Source organism: Salvelinus fontinalis, chromosome 10, assembly GCF_029448725.1.
Source record: "Salvelinus fontinalis isolate EN_2023a chromosome 10, ASM2944872v1, whole genome shotgun sequence".
In the NCBI taxonomy this organism is placed as follows: domain Eukaryota; kingdom Metazoa; phylum Chordata; class Actinopteri; order Salmoniformes; family Salmonidae; genus Salvelinus; species Salvelinus fontinalis.
This window is the reverse complement of record NC_074674.1, coordinates 18,047,219-18,063,637: the sequence shown is the minus strand read 5'-3', so window position 1 is coordinate 18,063,637 and position 16,419 is coordinate 18,047,219. Positions and strand designations below refer to the sequence as shown.

The following is a 16,419-nucleotide window of genomic DNA, read 5'->3' as shown; positions in this document are numbered from 1 at the left end:
GCAGACAAGACCTGCTTTATGAGGTGCTACAAACCCATGGCAGGATTAAACCGATAAGATTTACTTGGGTCCCAGCCCATGTGGGGGTGGAGGGGAACGAGGCAGTTGATGTACTGGCTAAACAAGCACTTAGTAGTGGGGATGTTGATGTTGTAGTTTCAATGAGCAAGGAAGAGACAAAAATCCTGATATGGACAGTGATGGTGCAGAGATGGCAGGAGCAGTGGAATAGAGATACTAAGGGCAGGCAAGGCTATTTTTAGGGAGAGAAGAGACAAGGCAATTTTTACAAGATTAAGGGTGGAACACAGCAAGTTCAATAAATTCTTAAATGTGAAAGAGAGAGGCTGGAATCTAGTATGAGGGAGAATGGGATACAGGAAATTCGTTTAAAGAGTATATTAAGTAGAACGTCATTAGATATAGTTTCAAATATTTTGATATCTTTTTTAAGGACAACCGGGCTGGCAGGTAGGATTTTGTTACTCCCCGTTTCTGGCCCACACTCCAGTACGTGGCGTGGCGGTACTGCACCATACCGTTGGATGCCAACCGACGATAAACCCCACCGAAGAAGACAGGACAAGAAACAGCGGACAGAGCAGGTCGTAATAATCGTAATTTTTGAATGGTGTAAATTAATAATGGTAGCTGTCTAATTTGAAAGAAAATTTGATAACTGGCAAGTTTGTTGGATAGGAAAGCTGGTAGACATTGGCAGTGACACAAGCTAACAGGATTTGGCGACTGGCAGTGACACAAGCTAACAGGCTTTGGCGACAGAGGCAACTGTTAGCGTCTAAGCTAACCAGTCTGCTAGCTATGAGCTATCTTGAAGACAAAACCATGCTTAGTTGATAACCACATAGATTGTTATCTAGCTAGCCAGAGTAGAGACACGATCAAAGCTATCGTTAACACGAAATATATGTTTTTGTCAACTGTTAGCAAGATCATTGACGTTGGCCAGGTAACGTTAGCTTTCGTTGTCCTAGTGAGTCCCAGCCAATGGCCATTGTTAAATTGACTAAGGCAAGTCACTGAATAATTAATTTATTGGGGCAAAATGAACTCCGAAGAGGTAGCAGCTCCAAAACCTGTCACCGATGATGATGGCATGTCATGGTGGTATCGATGGCTCTGCAAAATCGCTGGGGTCCTGGGCGGAGTATGTAAGTAAAAGCTAACCATCCATTTTCTTATCTACTGTGGTTGCACCTGCTTACTGTATACACGACCGTCCGATTCTAATCGGTCCTGGCGCACCCCGCTTCCACGTCTACAGTCTCTAAATGTTCATAATGGGGTCTATGCCTTTCACGACAGTGACAGATTATGAAGCATGGTAAACGTTTTTCTCATGACCTATTCCTGGCATACTAGCCTATTCACAAAGAAGCATTTAGATAGTTTATTTATTTAACATGGACAAAAATCGAATAAAATAAAGTTGTATTTGTCACATGCGTAGACCTTACCGTGAAATGCATACTTACAAGTCCTTAACCAACAATGCAGTTCAATAAGTAGTCATTTACTAAATAAGCAAAAGAAAAAAAGTAACAATAAAATAACAATAATGATGCTATATACAGGGGGTACTGGTACCGAGTCAATGTGCGGGGGTACAGGTTAGTCGAAGTAATTTGTACGGTAGGGGTAAAGTGACTGCATAGATAATAAACAGCGAGTAGCAGAAGTGTAAAAACAAGGGGGGGGGGGGGGGGGTCGTCAATGTAAATAGTCTGGGTGGCCATTTGATTAATTGTTCAGCAGTCTTATGGCTTGGGGGTAGAAGCCTTTTGGACCTAGACTTGGCACTCCAGTACCGCTTGCCATGCGGTTATAGAGAGAACAATTTATATACAGGTCCCGAACGGCAGGAAGTTTGGCCCTATTGATGTACTGGGCTCTATGCACCAACCTCTGTAGTGCCTTAAGGTCGGATGCCAAGCAGTTGCCATACCAGGCAGTGATATGAGTATTGCTGATACACACACAGAATTGTGATTATTGTGCTGTTGGAGAATGAGGCTATATTCTCTTTAGGAAGCTCTGTTGATGTGCTTTCTTTGAAACATTACAGTGTTTAGTCAAGGCCTTCAGTCTCCTCACTGAGCCCCTCTGTCTGCCCAGACAAAGAACTGGAACACCACTCTACCCCCACATCTCTCTGTACAGCGCTAAACCCATTGGTCACATGTTCCGCGGCAGGTAGCCTAGCGGTTAAGAGCGTTGAGCCAGTAACCGGCAAGGTGGAAAAAATATGCCGTTCTGCCCAAGGCAGCTAACCCCCGACAACTGCTCCTCGGGGGCTGAGGATGTCGATTTAAGGCAGCCCCCTGCACCTCTCTGATTCAGAGGGGTCGGGTTAAATGCATTCAGTTGTGCAACTGACTAGGTATCCCCTTTTCCCTTGTCCCCTCACTGCACCAGGAGGCTGGGAATGGGCACAATCATAGGCTGTCTGCTTGCCTGACTGGCACACATCATCTAAGTCATATCTATTCAGTGATAGCTTCTATTTTATCATGTTTGCTAGAGTATATCTTCCCTCAGGGACTCCGTGTGAGACCAGGGGGAGAAGACTGCCCTTCTTACTAAAGCCACTGAAGTTCAAGGCTGACTGCAGGCATTGTTGGCAGAAACAGGATCCCCCATTTTACAGTGAATGGAAAAATAGCAATCTTCGTGCTCAGGTTTCGTGTAAATAAATAGAAAATTCAATCAAGGTACCAATAATTGCTTCACTTCCTGGACTAGCTCAAACTGCACATGTTATGTCTCTATGAGACGCCATCATAACCGACTTAATTTGGCTTCAATGCGCCATTGAGTTTTCACATAGGAATGTATGGTGACACATGATCAAAGGCTTTGTGCATCCGTATATACAGTCATTGTGTGAGACAGACAGAGTTGATGTTTGTACTTATGTTGCACTTCCCTAGCATTAGGCCTATTGCAGCCCTGCCCTCCCTTCCCACCTATCCCTTTCCTGCCTTGCTGTGGTTGTGATACCGGAGTATTGGCCGCTGTATCACATTCCCATGCAGGACCGTTGCATAGTCAATGGGCTCTGTATTATTCAGCATGCTGTAGAATCAGAGTGCAGGATAGGTCCTATATGCTTCCTCTGATGTTAGCTGCTGCAGAGTTACTGCATGTATGTGTTTCTTGTGTGTGGGTGTCTGTGGTTGTATGGCATGAGTGTGCTAGCTAGCCGAATGGTCTTGTCTGGTACTGTGGGATTTTGAGAAAAAAATCAGTGACATAACTTTTAATTTAATCACACTAGTATAAGATCTCCATCAAGAGCCTCCGGAGTGGGGCAGCGGTCTAAGGCACTGCATCGCAGTGCTTAAGGCGTTCACTACAGACCCGTGTTTGTTCCCGGGCTGTGTCACAGCTGGCCGCAACCTGGAGACCCATGAGGCGGCGCACAATTGGCCAAGCGTCATGAGGGTTTGGTCGGCATGTCCTTGTCTCATCGCGCTCTAGCGACTCCTTGTGGCGGGCCGGTCGCATGCACATTGGTGCGGCTGGCTTCCGGGTTAAGCGAGCAGTGTGTCAAAAAGCAGTGCGGCTTAGCAGGGTCGTGTTTCGGAGGACGCATGGCTCTCGATCTTCGTCTCCCGAGTCCGTACGGGAGTTGCAGAATGGGACAGGACTGTAACTACCAATTGGATTTAACAAAATTGGGGAGAAAAAGGGAGTCAATTTTTTATTTTATTCCATCAATCAGTCACTAGTAGCGTAAGGTTTCTCTCCTGATAGAAATCCTGAGCTGTGTTTTCAAGATTTTTTTATGCTGCAGTATGTAACTTTTTGGGTGACCTGACCAAATTCACATAGAAATAGGAGTTATAGATACGCCATTCTCATTGAAAGCATGTCTAAGAAGTGGTAGATCTGTTTTAAGTGCGCTATTTCTATGCTTCATGTCTTTTATTTTCGGTTTTGTACACCAGTTTCAAACAGCTGAAAATACAATATTGTCGCTTATGGAATATATTTCGCAGCGGTTTAGATGGTACAATGATTCTCTACACTTTACTTGCTTGTTTTGTCACAAACTGAAATTAGGCAAACTATTAGAATTTTAGCAACCAGGAAATGGCTTGAGCTATTTCTCCATACTGCATCTTTCAATGGTTTCAAACCCCACAAGTTAATCATTTTGCCAAAATCAAAGTTGGGTACAAAAGACAAGATGAGCTACTGTAGTGGGCTGTGTGAATTAATTTACATAAGTCTGTACCAGCTTGTGTGTGTACACAGTACAATGGATATAATACGAGTAAGTAGCCCATCTGTTCATTGTCTGAGTCCCTAATCATGCTCACAGTGTGGCCACTGGACTGGTAGCACCCAGCAGAGCCAACCAGGCAGTGCATAGCAGGGGCCTTGTAGGATCTTAGCAGGGGGCCTGTAAACTCTGATTAATACCATCATCTGCCTCCTATTTGTCTCAAATATAGCTCTCTGAGAAGAGAAGAGCTGATCCTCTTGTGTTGGTTTCCCTGGTATCAAAACCACGTTTGTTTAAATGACAAATTCCGGCCCTTGTGGTTTCTAGTTAAGCTTTATTTGATTTGAGTTTGTATGAATAAGGTTTTCAGTCAGAGAGATGAGAAAGAGTGGTATTACTCTAACTTGGAACAAAGCCTCCTTTTATTATAGTCTGTTGGTATTCATGGTATCCCTATTTGTGCCTGTATGCACTTGATCTGGATGCATAATGAGAAATGTAACAGTGCATGTAATATCATTTTCTCTCCCACTGAAGCATGTGCCATCTCAGGAGTGTGGATGTGTGTCACTGTCAACCCCTTAAACATCGCAGCTGGAGTATGGATGGTGTAAGTTTCAGTTTTCCACAATATGATCCTTATATGCCTACATACAGTAGTGTGTGTGTGTAAAATATTCCCCCAGCGCTGTGTTAACGTCCTCCTCCTGTTTCAAGGTTGAATGCCTTTGTGCTGTTCCTGTGTGAAGTCCCATTCTGCTGCCAGTTCATTGAGTTTGCGAACGCAGTGGCGGCTAGAGCTGACAAATTCAAGCCATGGCAGAAAGCCTTCTTCTACTGTGGGTAAGAACTGGACTGAGACCTGCTGGCTTCACAGGTCTCACCTGTCCATTTGTCTAGGCCTAGAATTTAAATGAACCTTTAACCAGTTGATAAACCCACTACAGGTTTAATGTGATCCAGTGTTTTCCAGACTCCTTCCCCGGGACCCTTAGGGGTGCACGTCAGATGTGTAGTGCTAGGGCAAGAACCAAAAGGTGCACCCCTTGGGGTCCCGAGGACCGAGTTTGGGAAACACTGATGCAATCAATCCCCGTTTCTCTTATTTTTTAGGATGGCACTTTTTCCTATATCACAGTTGGAAAAACACACTTCATTTTCTCTGTAATCAATCCCTGTTTCTCTTATTTCCAGGATGGCACTGTTTCCCATATTCCTGAGCTTCTCCATCACCACGTTGTTTGGGAATGCCATTGCCTTCGCTACAGGTGTCCTCTATGGTCTCGCCTCCCTGGGCAAAAAGTACGACTTTCCTATTTATACTTTTAGTGATACGATTTTGGTTTGAATGTACTGTGTGTGTACATAGTGTATGTATTTTAGATGTCATTTGTTTCTTTCTCGCACTTTCTCCCCTTTCAGTTCAAATTTCTTAAATCAACTTTTAGATTTTCAGGTGTTATTAATCAGTAACAAGATTCCTTAAATGTAAAATAATGTAACGTCTTGTAACAGGAGAACTGCTTTGTTCATACTCCTTATAACCTTGAGTGACAAAAAAGTAACCCTGTGAATCTCTCATTCAACATCTCCCTGTTCTCTTTGGAAAATCTGACCATAATTCCATCCTGCTGATTCCTGCTTACAAGCAAAAACTAAAGCAGGAAATACCAGTGACTCGCTCAATAAGGAAGTGGTCAGATGACGCTGTTTTGCTAGCACAGACTGGAATATGTTTTGGAATTCATCCAATGGTATTGAGGAGTACACCACCTCACTGGCTTTATCAATAAGTGCATCGACGACTTCGTCCCCATAGTGACCGTACATACATATCCCAACCAGAAGCCATGGATTACAGGCAACATCCACACTGAGCTAAAGGCTAGAGCTGCCACTTTCAAGGAGCGGGACACTAATCCGTACGCTTATAAGAAATCCCGCTATGCCCTCAGACGAACCATCAGTCAAAGCGTCAATACAGGATTAAAATGAAGTCCTACTACACCGGCTCTGATGCTCGTTGGATGTGGCAGGGCTTGCAAAATATTACTGACTACAAAGGGAAATCAAGCTGCCCAGTGAGCCTACCAGACGGGCTAAATGTCTTTTATTCTCACTTCGAGGCAAGCAACACTGAAGCATGCATGAGAGCACCAGCTGTTCCGGATGACTGTGTGATCACGCTCTCCGTAGCCAATGTGAGAAAGACCTTTAAACAGGTCAACATTCACAAGGCCACGGGGCCAGATGGATTACCAGGACTTAACCTGCCTAAATGACTACCGCCGTGTAGCACTCATGTCGGTAGCCATGAAGTGCTTTGAAAGGCTGGTCATGGCTCACATCAACACCATCATCCCGGAAAGCCTAGACCCACTCCAATTCGCATACCGACCCAACAGATCCACAGATGACGCAATCACACTCTACACTGTCCTTTCCCACCTAGACAAAAGGAATACCTATGTGAGAATGCTGTTCATTGACTACAGCTCAGCGTTCAACACCATCGTGCCCTCAAAGCTCATTGCTAAGCTAAGAATCTTGGGACTAAACACCTCCCTCTTCAACTGGATCCTGGACTTCCTGACGGGCCGCACCCCAGGTGTTACGGGTAGGCAACAACACATCTGCCATGCTGATCCTCAACACAGGGCCCCCTCAGGGGTGGGTGCTTAGTCCCCTCCTGTACTCCCTGTGCACCCACAATTGCGTGGCCAAGCACGACTCCAAAACCACCATTAGGTTTGCTGATGACACAACGGGGGTAGGCCTGATGACCGACAACGATGAAGACCGCCTATAGGGAGGAGGTCAGAGACCTGGAAGTGGTGCCAGGACATCAACCTCTCCCTCAACGTGATCAAGACACAGGAGATGATTGTGGACTACAGGAAAAGGAGGGCCGAACACGCCCCCATTCACATCGACAGAGCGGGTCGAGAGTTAAGTTCCACATCACCAACAAACTATCATGGTCCAAACACACCAAGAAAGATGTGAAGAGGACACGACAATGCCGTTTCCCCTTCAAGAAGCTGAAGATTTTACATGGGTCCCCAGATCCTCAAAAGGTTATACAGCTGCACCATTGAGAGCATCCTGACCGGTTGCATCGCATGGTATGGCAACTGCTCGGCATCTGACCGGAAGGCGCTACAGAGGGTAGTGTGTACAGCCCAGTACATCACTGGGGCCAAGTTTCCTGCCATCCAGGACCTATATACTAGGCGGTGTCAGAGGAATGCCTCAAAAAATCGGCAAAGACTCCAAACACCGAAGTCATAGACTGTTCTCTCTGCTACCACACGGCAAGCGGTACCGGAGCGCCAAGTGTAGATCCAAAAGGCTCCTTAACAGCTTCTACCCCCAAGCCATAAGACTGCTGAACAATTAATCAAATGGCCACCTGGACTATTTACATTGACACCCTCTTTGTTTTTACACTGCTGTTACTCGCTGTGTTATCTATGCAGTCACTTTACCTCTACCTACATGTACAAATTACCTCGACTAATCTGTACCCCAGCACATTGATTCAGTACCAGTACCCCCAGTATATAGCCTCATTGTTATTTTAAATGTTTAAGTTTATTTAGTAAATATTTTCTTAACTGCATTGTTGGTTAAGGGCTTGTAAGTAAGCATTTCATGGTAAGGTCTACTACACCTGTTGTATTCAGCGCATGTGACAAATAAGATTAGACTTATCATGCTTTCTTCCCTGCTTCTCTCTCCTCCCTCTTTCAGGGGCGATGCGGTGAGTTACGCCAGGCTGAATCACGAGAAACAGGGGGATGAGGAGAAGATGACCGGGACGACTGACGGGTCAATATAGTGAGATGGCTATCCCATCATCCCTTTATCTGTTCCCACAGAGGAGGAACACTATCCTTAACCAAGGGACAATGATGTCATCCCCGCTCCTCTCCTTTCCTCCCTCTCAGTTACTGAGTTTATTTATTTACCTAAATGGCTGCATCTTTGATGTCTTACTTGGTGTAATTTTTCCATATATATATTTAATGTTTGGTCCTTAGTGTGAATTTTGTTTTCCATGACATTTATTGTAAAGGTGTAGTTGCTGTGCTGTTTTTGTTTTCCTGGTTACTGGGGTTACCCAATTTTTGGCAAGTAGGAAAAGTTATGTACCCTCTTAGCCAATCCGCCTTTCAAGAAACCTGGGCGATAGTGAATGTGAGAAGATTTGTTTTTGTGAAGTCATTTCCCCAAATCATGTTACTCTCATTGTGCTGCCGGAAATTCATCCATTGAGAGTTATCCCAAACGTATATTCGTTCCATCCAGTAAACTCAAAGATGACAAGTCCTCTTTTTGTTTTATATCCGTTACTTGCGCTATACAATGGATGCCTAGGTTTAATGTACCTAAAGAGGACCTCGGACACGGAACTATGATGTAACCGTGAATCCTAACAGCTTTCAGTGCATGTTCTAAGAAGAGCTACTTTCTCAGCGTTCTTAAAAATGTGCTTCTAATCAAACAGCTGCATGTTGCGTGTGTCTTGAGAAAATCAGATTTAAGAATGGAAGTTGAATAGCTATGCTGCTCTAGCACCTCTTAACCTTTCAAATGCTTTTGGCGTTCTCGTCTAGAACCCGATTGATCTATGCCACCTCAGAATGTTTGCGACCCTACATACAGTAGTGTCATCTGCCCCATGGAAGCATGCTTTAAAGGACTGATGAGGGAATGTCTTGATTCAGGGACTATTTAGTGTGTAACACACAGAGCCATGATTTGCCTTTGTCCCTCAGTCAGGTGAAATTTACAAAGTTATGTCCAACCTTTGATCACAGGTACTAATGTGTTGTTCAGCATCATGCTACTGTTGGGATTATTTCTCACGTTAGCTCTGGATTGGAAATAACTTAGTTACTCGTTGAAATGGTCACCCACAACCAGTTCTCAGGTAGGCCTATTTTGTTTCCAAGATACAGTATACCGGATAACTAGCTAACATGCTATTGCAGGTCACTTTAACCAATGCAAAAGGTACTATCCACATGAACCAGCTTTTGTAATAAAAAAAAAGAATGAAACACTGCAGGAACACCAGCGATAATCTATCACTAAGGCATATAAAATGCTATTTAGGCTCAAGTTAATTAATGTGCAAGATAAGCATGTTAGCTGTCTAATGTAGCTTCACTGTTACCTTCCCTGACACAGAAAGCAACTAGGTTGACTGCATGTTTCGTGCATTAAACCAGATGTCTCTATTGCCCATCTACAGGAGGGACACTAATCCTTAGTTTATCATCATCTCTAGGCACAGAAGTCCTTCATGGCTACACTATACAGCACAGCTACACAATAGTGTTATGGAACAATGGGCTCAAAGGGAAGCGTCAATCTTAAACGTTAACAGGTTGCCCGTGCAGTAGAAATGATAACTGACCTGCAGTTTGCTGTAAGGAGTGTGTGCATATGCTACTGTGTATTGTTGGATTTGGTTTGTTGCTTATTTATGTCATGATGAACTGGAACTTCAAAAGGAGGCCACAAACTCAGTTGCTTATTATATGGTATTGTTCTCTCCCCATCTGACAAAAAAAATAAAAACATTCTGCCTTTTAAACAATGCCCGTCTTTTCCCAGTTATTACATGATCCACGCACATAAGTGTAAAAACATTACATACGGCATGTGATTAAAGATATGAAACTTTTAATTCATGTTAAAGCCCTCAAATGCAACATCTTCTCTAAACCTAACTTGTGGATGTTAGAAGCTAAGAGATGACATTTTAAAACCCGATCTGAACAAAAAGAACACTGAAGAGGATGTACCAGACAATGCATGAAAGATCACTAAGATATGAGTGATTTGGGCTGAGTGGGATTTGAATCAAGTCAATATTCATTTGAACAAACTTTTGTGAAATCCTTATGGGTCACAGAACGAGATTCCTAAAAGGACTTCACTAAGGCCTCTATATGTGCGAGTCCACTCCACTTCCCAAAGACACACTTGTTATTAATTCACTCAAGCCACCTGTTCTGTGCCACCTAGTCAATGGTTAGTCCACAGTCCCATTACAGACAGATGCAGGTAAGACTTCAGAACCAGGCAGGTTCATTTGAGTTTTGCTGATTTGGGCTTCCTTGGTACTTTGGTCTTCTTGGTTAAGTCTGGGTTGTTACGACTAGCCTTGATCTCTGCTTCCCAATTCTTCTTCGCCATCGTGTACAACCTCATAGTCGCCTGGGCGTCTTGGACCTGCAAAACATTCTCAGACATTGGCTATGGCTCACAGAGGACTACTGTATATTTGTGATCTAGAAAATAAAAGAAATATTGATAAAAAGCTGATTTACGGATGAATGTTCTCCCTGCTGTACGTTGACGTTAAGTATTTCTCTACACAGGAGTTTCAGAGAGGGCCGACCACTCTGAAAAGAAAATAACACGGTTCATATCTTCCTCTTATAGTGTTATTATAACCCCTCCTGTCACACAATACCCCCCCCCCCCAAAAATGTCTTTACCTTCACAATTTTCTTGAAAGGTTTATACTTCTGTGTGTCCCGGATTCTCTTTTTTGGGTGATCCAAGAGCAAAATCTGAAAAGATTTCAGCATGGAAAGTTGATGTAAATGTTGACAATGATCTCAAGTCAGGTCAGGTTTTAGTTAGTGTAGGTTATATCATAGAAGTGTACCTTAAGGTCATTGTGAATGGCGTGTCCCACTAGCGTTCTCCCCTGGAGGATCCCAGCCACCTCTTTCTGTACAGTCTTCACATTCTCACCTGCAGCATATAACAGCATTGATGACACAAAAGTCCCATTTGAAAACAATGCGCAGAAAATCTAGTACAAAAATAAGACAACTGTTTTGGGGTTTAGTGAGCTTGTTGCCGTTTCCAACGCCATCATAAGAACATTAATATAGTGTTAAAAGAGGTCTGAGTTTGGCTCATGCTGGGCACCGTTTCTGATGTTCTCCGGCCGGATGCCGCTGACAGCTGTCCTGTAGTCTGTCACCTTCTCTGTGGGCTTGACGTGTTTGTCGTAGATGCACTTCCCAAACTGGTTGACAAGGGAGACCCGGGCTACAATGCTGTCCTCTCCATCTGGCCCCACACCCACCATCTCACAGTCCATAGCTACCGCCTTGGTTAGGCTGACAGGTGCCATGATGAACAGGGAGAGAAAAAGCCTTGGTCACACCAGAGAAATCATTTCATTCAAGTGACTGAAGACAGCCAACAACGTTCTGCTCTGTACTTATGGTGAAGTAAGCTCAGGGCCCGTATCCACAAAGTGTCTCAGAGTAGGACTGCTAATCTAGGATCTGGCCATATTGTCTGTTATAGAAAGCGCAACTTTTCCAACTCAGCTGCTGCTGTCAGAGCACATGCAGATATACACCTTACTATTAGGAGCTGCTGGTGTCCTCTTACTTACCCCTCAAACCCCCTGTCCTTGACCAGCGCATTCTCTGTGGTCTGGGCATCTGTCTTATGAGTGCCTTGCATCTTCCTCATGATATCTGCTGCCTCTGTCCCCACTGTGGCCTCAATGTCGTCAGGGTCCACGTCATCAAACCACATGTCCGATCTAGTAGAGGACAGATTATATGTATTAACCCCCACACACATTAACCAACACTGAGGTGCCAGTGGAAATAATGTGACAATTTGACCTTAGGTTTTGATGTAACTTTGACAACTGACTATAGAAGTGACTGGACACAAACCGTGCACATGCTTTTCACAACAGTGAGAGGTTGTTGAAGTCAAAATCTCAATAGTTATACACACACGTCAGATATTTTGCTTACGAGCGATATTGATAAAACTGGACGAACTTACTCAGTGGGTTTCTTTTCCTCCACTTCCTCCATTTTCATCTTCTTCTTCATCTGTGTGTTACCCTCCACCTGGGAATTGTTCTGTTTCTTCTTCTTGGCTTTGGGTTGTTCTGTCCCCGATGTTCCTGGACCTTTCCCATTCACCTGGGATTTATTGGGAACGGCACTGTCCTTCCCTACTTTCCTACTGTTCACCCGCATGGGCTTGGCATCATTCACTGTCTTTGATAAGTTTTTAGCAGGCTTCTTATCCACCACCACCTCGTCCTTCTTTGAAATGTCTTTAGTGGGTTTCTTAGGGACTTCCTTCTTTGAGTTCCGCTGAACTGGTTTATTTTTTACCGGCAGGGGATTGGATTTGAACACCTGCAAGTAGAGAGTGAGCGATCTTTAATAGCATCATAACATCCAATTGTAGACAGTAATGACATTGCACCAATGCCTTCAGGTCTGTATCATCTATTCAAAATCTTTATCACAACATTTCTGACTTAACTACTACTAAGTCATAACCAAGTCCTTACCTCTAGTAACGTTTTCCAGTTGGCTGAAAACTGTTCGGCATTTTTCGGAGGAAGCAACACGTTGGTTTTACGTTGATCTTTTGCCACTGGTTGTTTCTTGGTGTGTTCAAAAAACTTTTTCTTTACAGGTTTCTTTTTCTTTTGGTCCTGACTGGATTCTGGCGTTTTAGAAGAAGCAGCAGAGTCCGTTTTCTCTGGCTTGACTTTAGACATCATATCTCGAGGACTATGAGCTTTGATTTAGAAAATATGGCTGTCAATTCTCCTCTTCTGGAATTTGAGTGGAAAGCAAGTGCAAGCTAACCTTAGCTAACTCTCGCTGCTAAAGACAAGTTGCAGTGTAATGGCAGCCTGCACTTTCATTATAACGTTAGGACTTCACGTCTCATTTTAAAAAGTAAACATTACTAAGCGACTAGCCTTTGATTTAATATGTGACAGCCGACTATACTTCAAACGTCCCGTTGCTCAGTAAATTGGCTTCTTGGATGAAGTTAGCTTGCTAGCTAGTTTTGCTAACATGTGATCAGGAGATCAAGCATTAGTTAGTAAACTAGCTAGCCAATTAAATTTGCTAAAGTAATGATAATGAAACAACTAATCCGTAATTACGGTTCGAACCGCAATAGTTCACCTCTACAAATACCTAAATTAATACTTACAAACTCGCCATACTCGTTATGCTTTACAAACAGATTTCTACACATGTTTTTCCGTACGTCGTGCTGAAATGTGTAAATCTGCAATGTGTCACAAATGTGAACGTCCGAAAGGAAACGAGGGTTGGTCTTGGTTCCTAGAAACAACCTCTTCTTCTTTCGTTTCTTCTATGCTATCATGGCGGTCCGCAAACAATCGCATGCCGCCACCTACTGTGCTTGAATGTACGATCAATCACGATCTGCTCAATTCAGCACTACCATGAAAAAATAAAATCTAAACCAAATAAATCCCTGACTTTTATCACACCCTCCCCAAACCCATTAAACGTTATCTATATCATGCTGAAACACTCCACCCTTACGATAGTTCTGCATGTCAACAACCATTTCAATCTGTTACCCCCAATATCTCTTTTGCTGTCTCCGCAATAACATTCAACCTGGCATTTCTGCTTTCCACATCCCGAGTCGTATTGACAACCTTACCAATAAAATCTATGAAGACAATTTTGTTCATTATCAAAGTGTCCTTTGACACCGCACATTCATGAGCACAAGATTTCTGAACAGGCCTCAAAACCATGCCAGGATCATTAGAAGCACCAGCCCCGACAGTAGGTCCACTTACTACAGGTACATCCATGTAAGCTCCATCAGTCCGCAACTGTAGTTCTACCAAACTGTTTGACGGCCTCTGCATATGATACATCAGGACTGATCCTATATCTCTGAGCCTCTCTAGCCTCTCTGTACCTGGCATCCACCAAATGCTGCACTGTGTTCTCCTCCACAATTACAGCACTTAACCTTCACATTGCTTCGCCGTAATCATGTGCCCCTCCACACTTGACACATCTTTTCTTTCCTTTACACTGAGCAGCGACATGTCACATTCTTTGTCATTTAAAACACTGAAGTGCATATGGGACAAGTTCTCTAACATTGAAACTAAGGAATCCTACCTGTACTTTTCCCGGGCAAGACTTTCTCAAACCTCAGCATCACTGATAAGCTTTCACTTATTTGACCCTCTTTCCTGCTGATCAACCTTTCGGCCTCAATCTCTCTGCCTCCCTTCACATTTTCTTTAATATCATCTGTGGACATAGATATTGGGACCCCAGTGATGACTCTCTCCTCAATCTAGCATAAGCACCAGGGACATGGCTTCTCTTGCAGAGCCAGGCTACCACACAATATGAACAATCTACCATTTCCAATGAACCAAGCTAATTTCACTTAACCTACCTCTTTCTCTACGGTATTCGTTAGTTGGATAGGGTGTAAGTGAGGCCCTGTGGTCTCATCAAACACTATCATCCCTTTCCACTCCAACACGTAAGTACTTTTGCTTCCTACCTTGGCCCTCTTCATGCTTTCTTTACTAGATGCTCCACTGCTTTCTGTATCATGATCTCTCTTTTTCCTATCTTTCCACTACCGACCATTCCAGTCCTTGTCCCTCATCCTCCTGCTCCATATCATCACAACTGACACCCATATTGTTTGAGTTCGAGCACAGTTGTTGCTTCACCAACTTTTTCTCAATTTCCTCCATTTCATCCGCACTACTCACCACCATTTCCCATTCCCCGAACTATGGATCAAATCTACACCGTGCTTAGACAATGCATACAGCAAGTCCGCTTCTTCAGTGGGGTTTATCGGTGATTGGAATCCAACGTTATGGTGCATTACCGCCACCTACTGTACTGGAGCCCCCCACTCCTTCCCCGTCAGACAGCGCATCACATTTAGCACCTTTTACACTTTCCCACCCTTCTCTCAATGTGTTCTGCCCAGGTCAGTCTACTGTAAAAGTATACCAAGGAACCCGAAGGCCCCCACCCTCTCCAAGTTTCTCTCATATAACATCAAGCATACCTCATCTCCCACATTCCTCCTGGTAAAGAACACTGAGGTTTCTCTACAAAGAACCTGAATCCCCACATTAATGTCCACCGCTCTACCTCATCAATTGCTTCCTGTACCTTCCTGACTATGTCAGCTCACAGATCACTGCACCTGCCCATCTGTAAACAGCCCATCTATCTACCTACCTCATCCCCATACTGTATTTATTTATTTATTTATCTTGCTCCTTTGCACCCCAGTATCTCTACTTGCACATTCATCTTCTGCACATCTACCATTCCAGTGTTTTAATTGCTATTGTCACGTTCCTGACCTTATTTCCTTTGTTTAGTCTTTGTTTAGTTGGTCAGGACGTGAGCTGGGTGGGCATTCTATGTTTTGTGTTTCTATGTTGGGTTTGTTGTTTGGCCTAATATGGTTCTCAATCAGAGGCAGGTGTTTGTCATTGTCTCTGATTGGAAACCATATTAAGGTTGCCTGTTTTCACTGTTTGTTTGTGGGTGATTGTTTCCTGTCTTTGTGTTCTGCACCAGATAGGACTGTTTTCACATTTATTGTTTTGTTGCTTGTAGTGTTCACGTTATTATTCTTTATTAAATCATGTTGAACACTAGCCGCGCTGCGTTTTGGTCCTCTCCTTCATCCCAGGAAGAAAGCCGTTACAGCTATATTGTAATTACTTCGCCACCATGGCCTATTTTTTGACTTAACTCCCTTATCTTACCTCATTTGCACACACTGTATATATACTTTTTGTTTTCTTTTTGTTCTACTCTATTATTGACTGTTTTGTTTATTCCATGTGTAACTCTGTGTTGTATGTGTTGAATTGCTATGCTTTATTTTGGCCAGGTTGCAGTTGCAAATGAGAACTCGTTCTCAACTAGCCTACCTGGTTAAAAAATAAAAAATAAATAAATGTATGGCACATTTCTTCCTCTCTTCGATGAGGCCCCATCTGCAAATAACGACATCCCAACATCTGGCCGTACCTGAGAGTAAACATCATTGATCATGATTGAGAACAACAGAGGACTAATCACGCTCCCCTGCGGTGTACCATTATCCACCAGGTAGATGCCTGATAGTGACGTTCCCACCCTCACCTGGATAGACCTTCCAAACAGGAAATCCTTTATCCAGTTGTACGTTCTTCGTCCTATTCCCATAATATCAAACTTGATTAACAACCCCATATCATGCGCCTTCTCCACGTCAAAAAAGGCAGCTACAACAGTCTCCTTGTTCACCTGAGCCTTTCTGAC

The 16,419-nt window shown here is 43.6% G+C and overlaps 2 protein-coding genes across 2 annotated transcripts; one reads left to right on the top strand and one right to left on the bottom strand.

Moving 5' to 3' along the window:
- Nucleotides 1-526: 526 nt before the first annotated feature.
- LOC129863730 (calcium channel flower homolog) lies at nucleotides 527-9,860 on the top strand. Its single transcript, XM_055935956.1, has 5 exons — nucleotides 527-1,172; nucleotides 4,790-4,862; nucleotides 4,970-5,095; nucleotides 5,447-5,554; nucleotides 8,006-9,860. Exons 1-5 carry the CDS (start codon nucleotides 1,067-1,069, stop codon nucleotides 8,091-8,093), a joined length of 501 nt encoding a protein of 166 aa, XP_055791931.1. The 5' UTR covers nucleotides 527-1,066; the 3' UTR covers nucleotides 8,094-9,860.
- Nucleotides 9,861-9,929: 69 nt separating this feature from the next.
- LOC129863729 (RNA exonuclease 4-like) lies at nucleotides 9,930-14,846 on the bottom strand. The gene is made up of 9 exons (XM_055935954.1): nucleotides 13,280-14,846; nucleotides 12,618-12,887; nucleotides 12,095-12,459; nucleotides 11,688-11,840; nucleotides 11,210-11,403; nucleotides 10,941-11,029; nucleotides 10,768-10,842; nucleotides 10,597-10,671; nucleotides 9,930-10,498 (listed from the first exon to the last, which is right to left on the bottom strand). The coding sequence occupies exons 2-9, from the start codon at nucleotides 12,831-12,833 to the stop codon at nucleotides 10,355-10,357; spliced, it is 1,311 nt and encodes a 436-aa protein (XP_055791929.1). The 5' UTR covers nucleotides 12,834-12,887; nucleotides 13,280-14,846; the 3' UTR covers nucleotides 9,930-10,354.
- Between the last annotated feature and the right edge of the window lie 1,573 nt (nucleotides 14,847-16,419).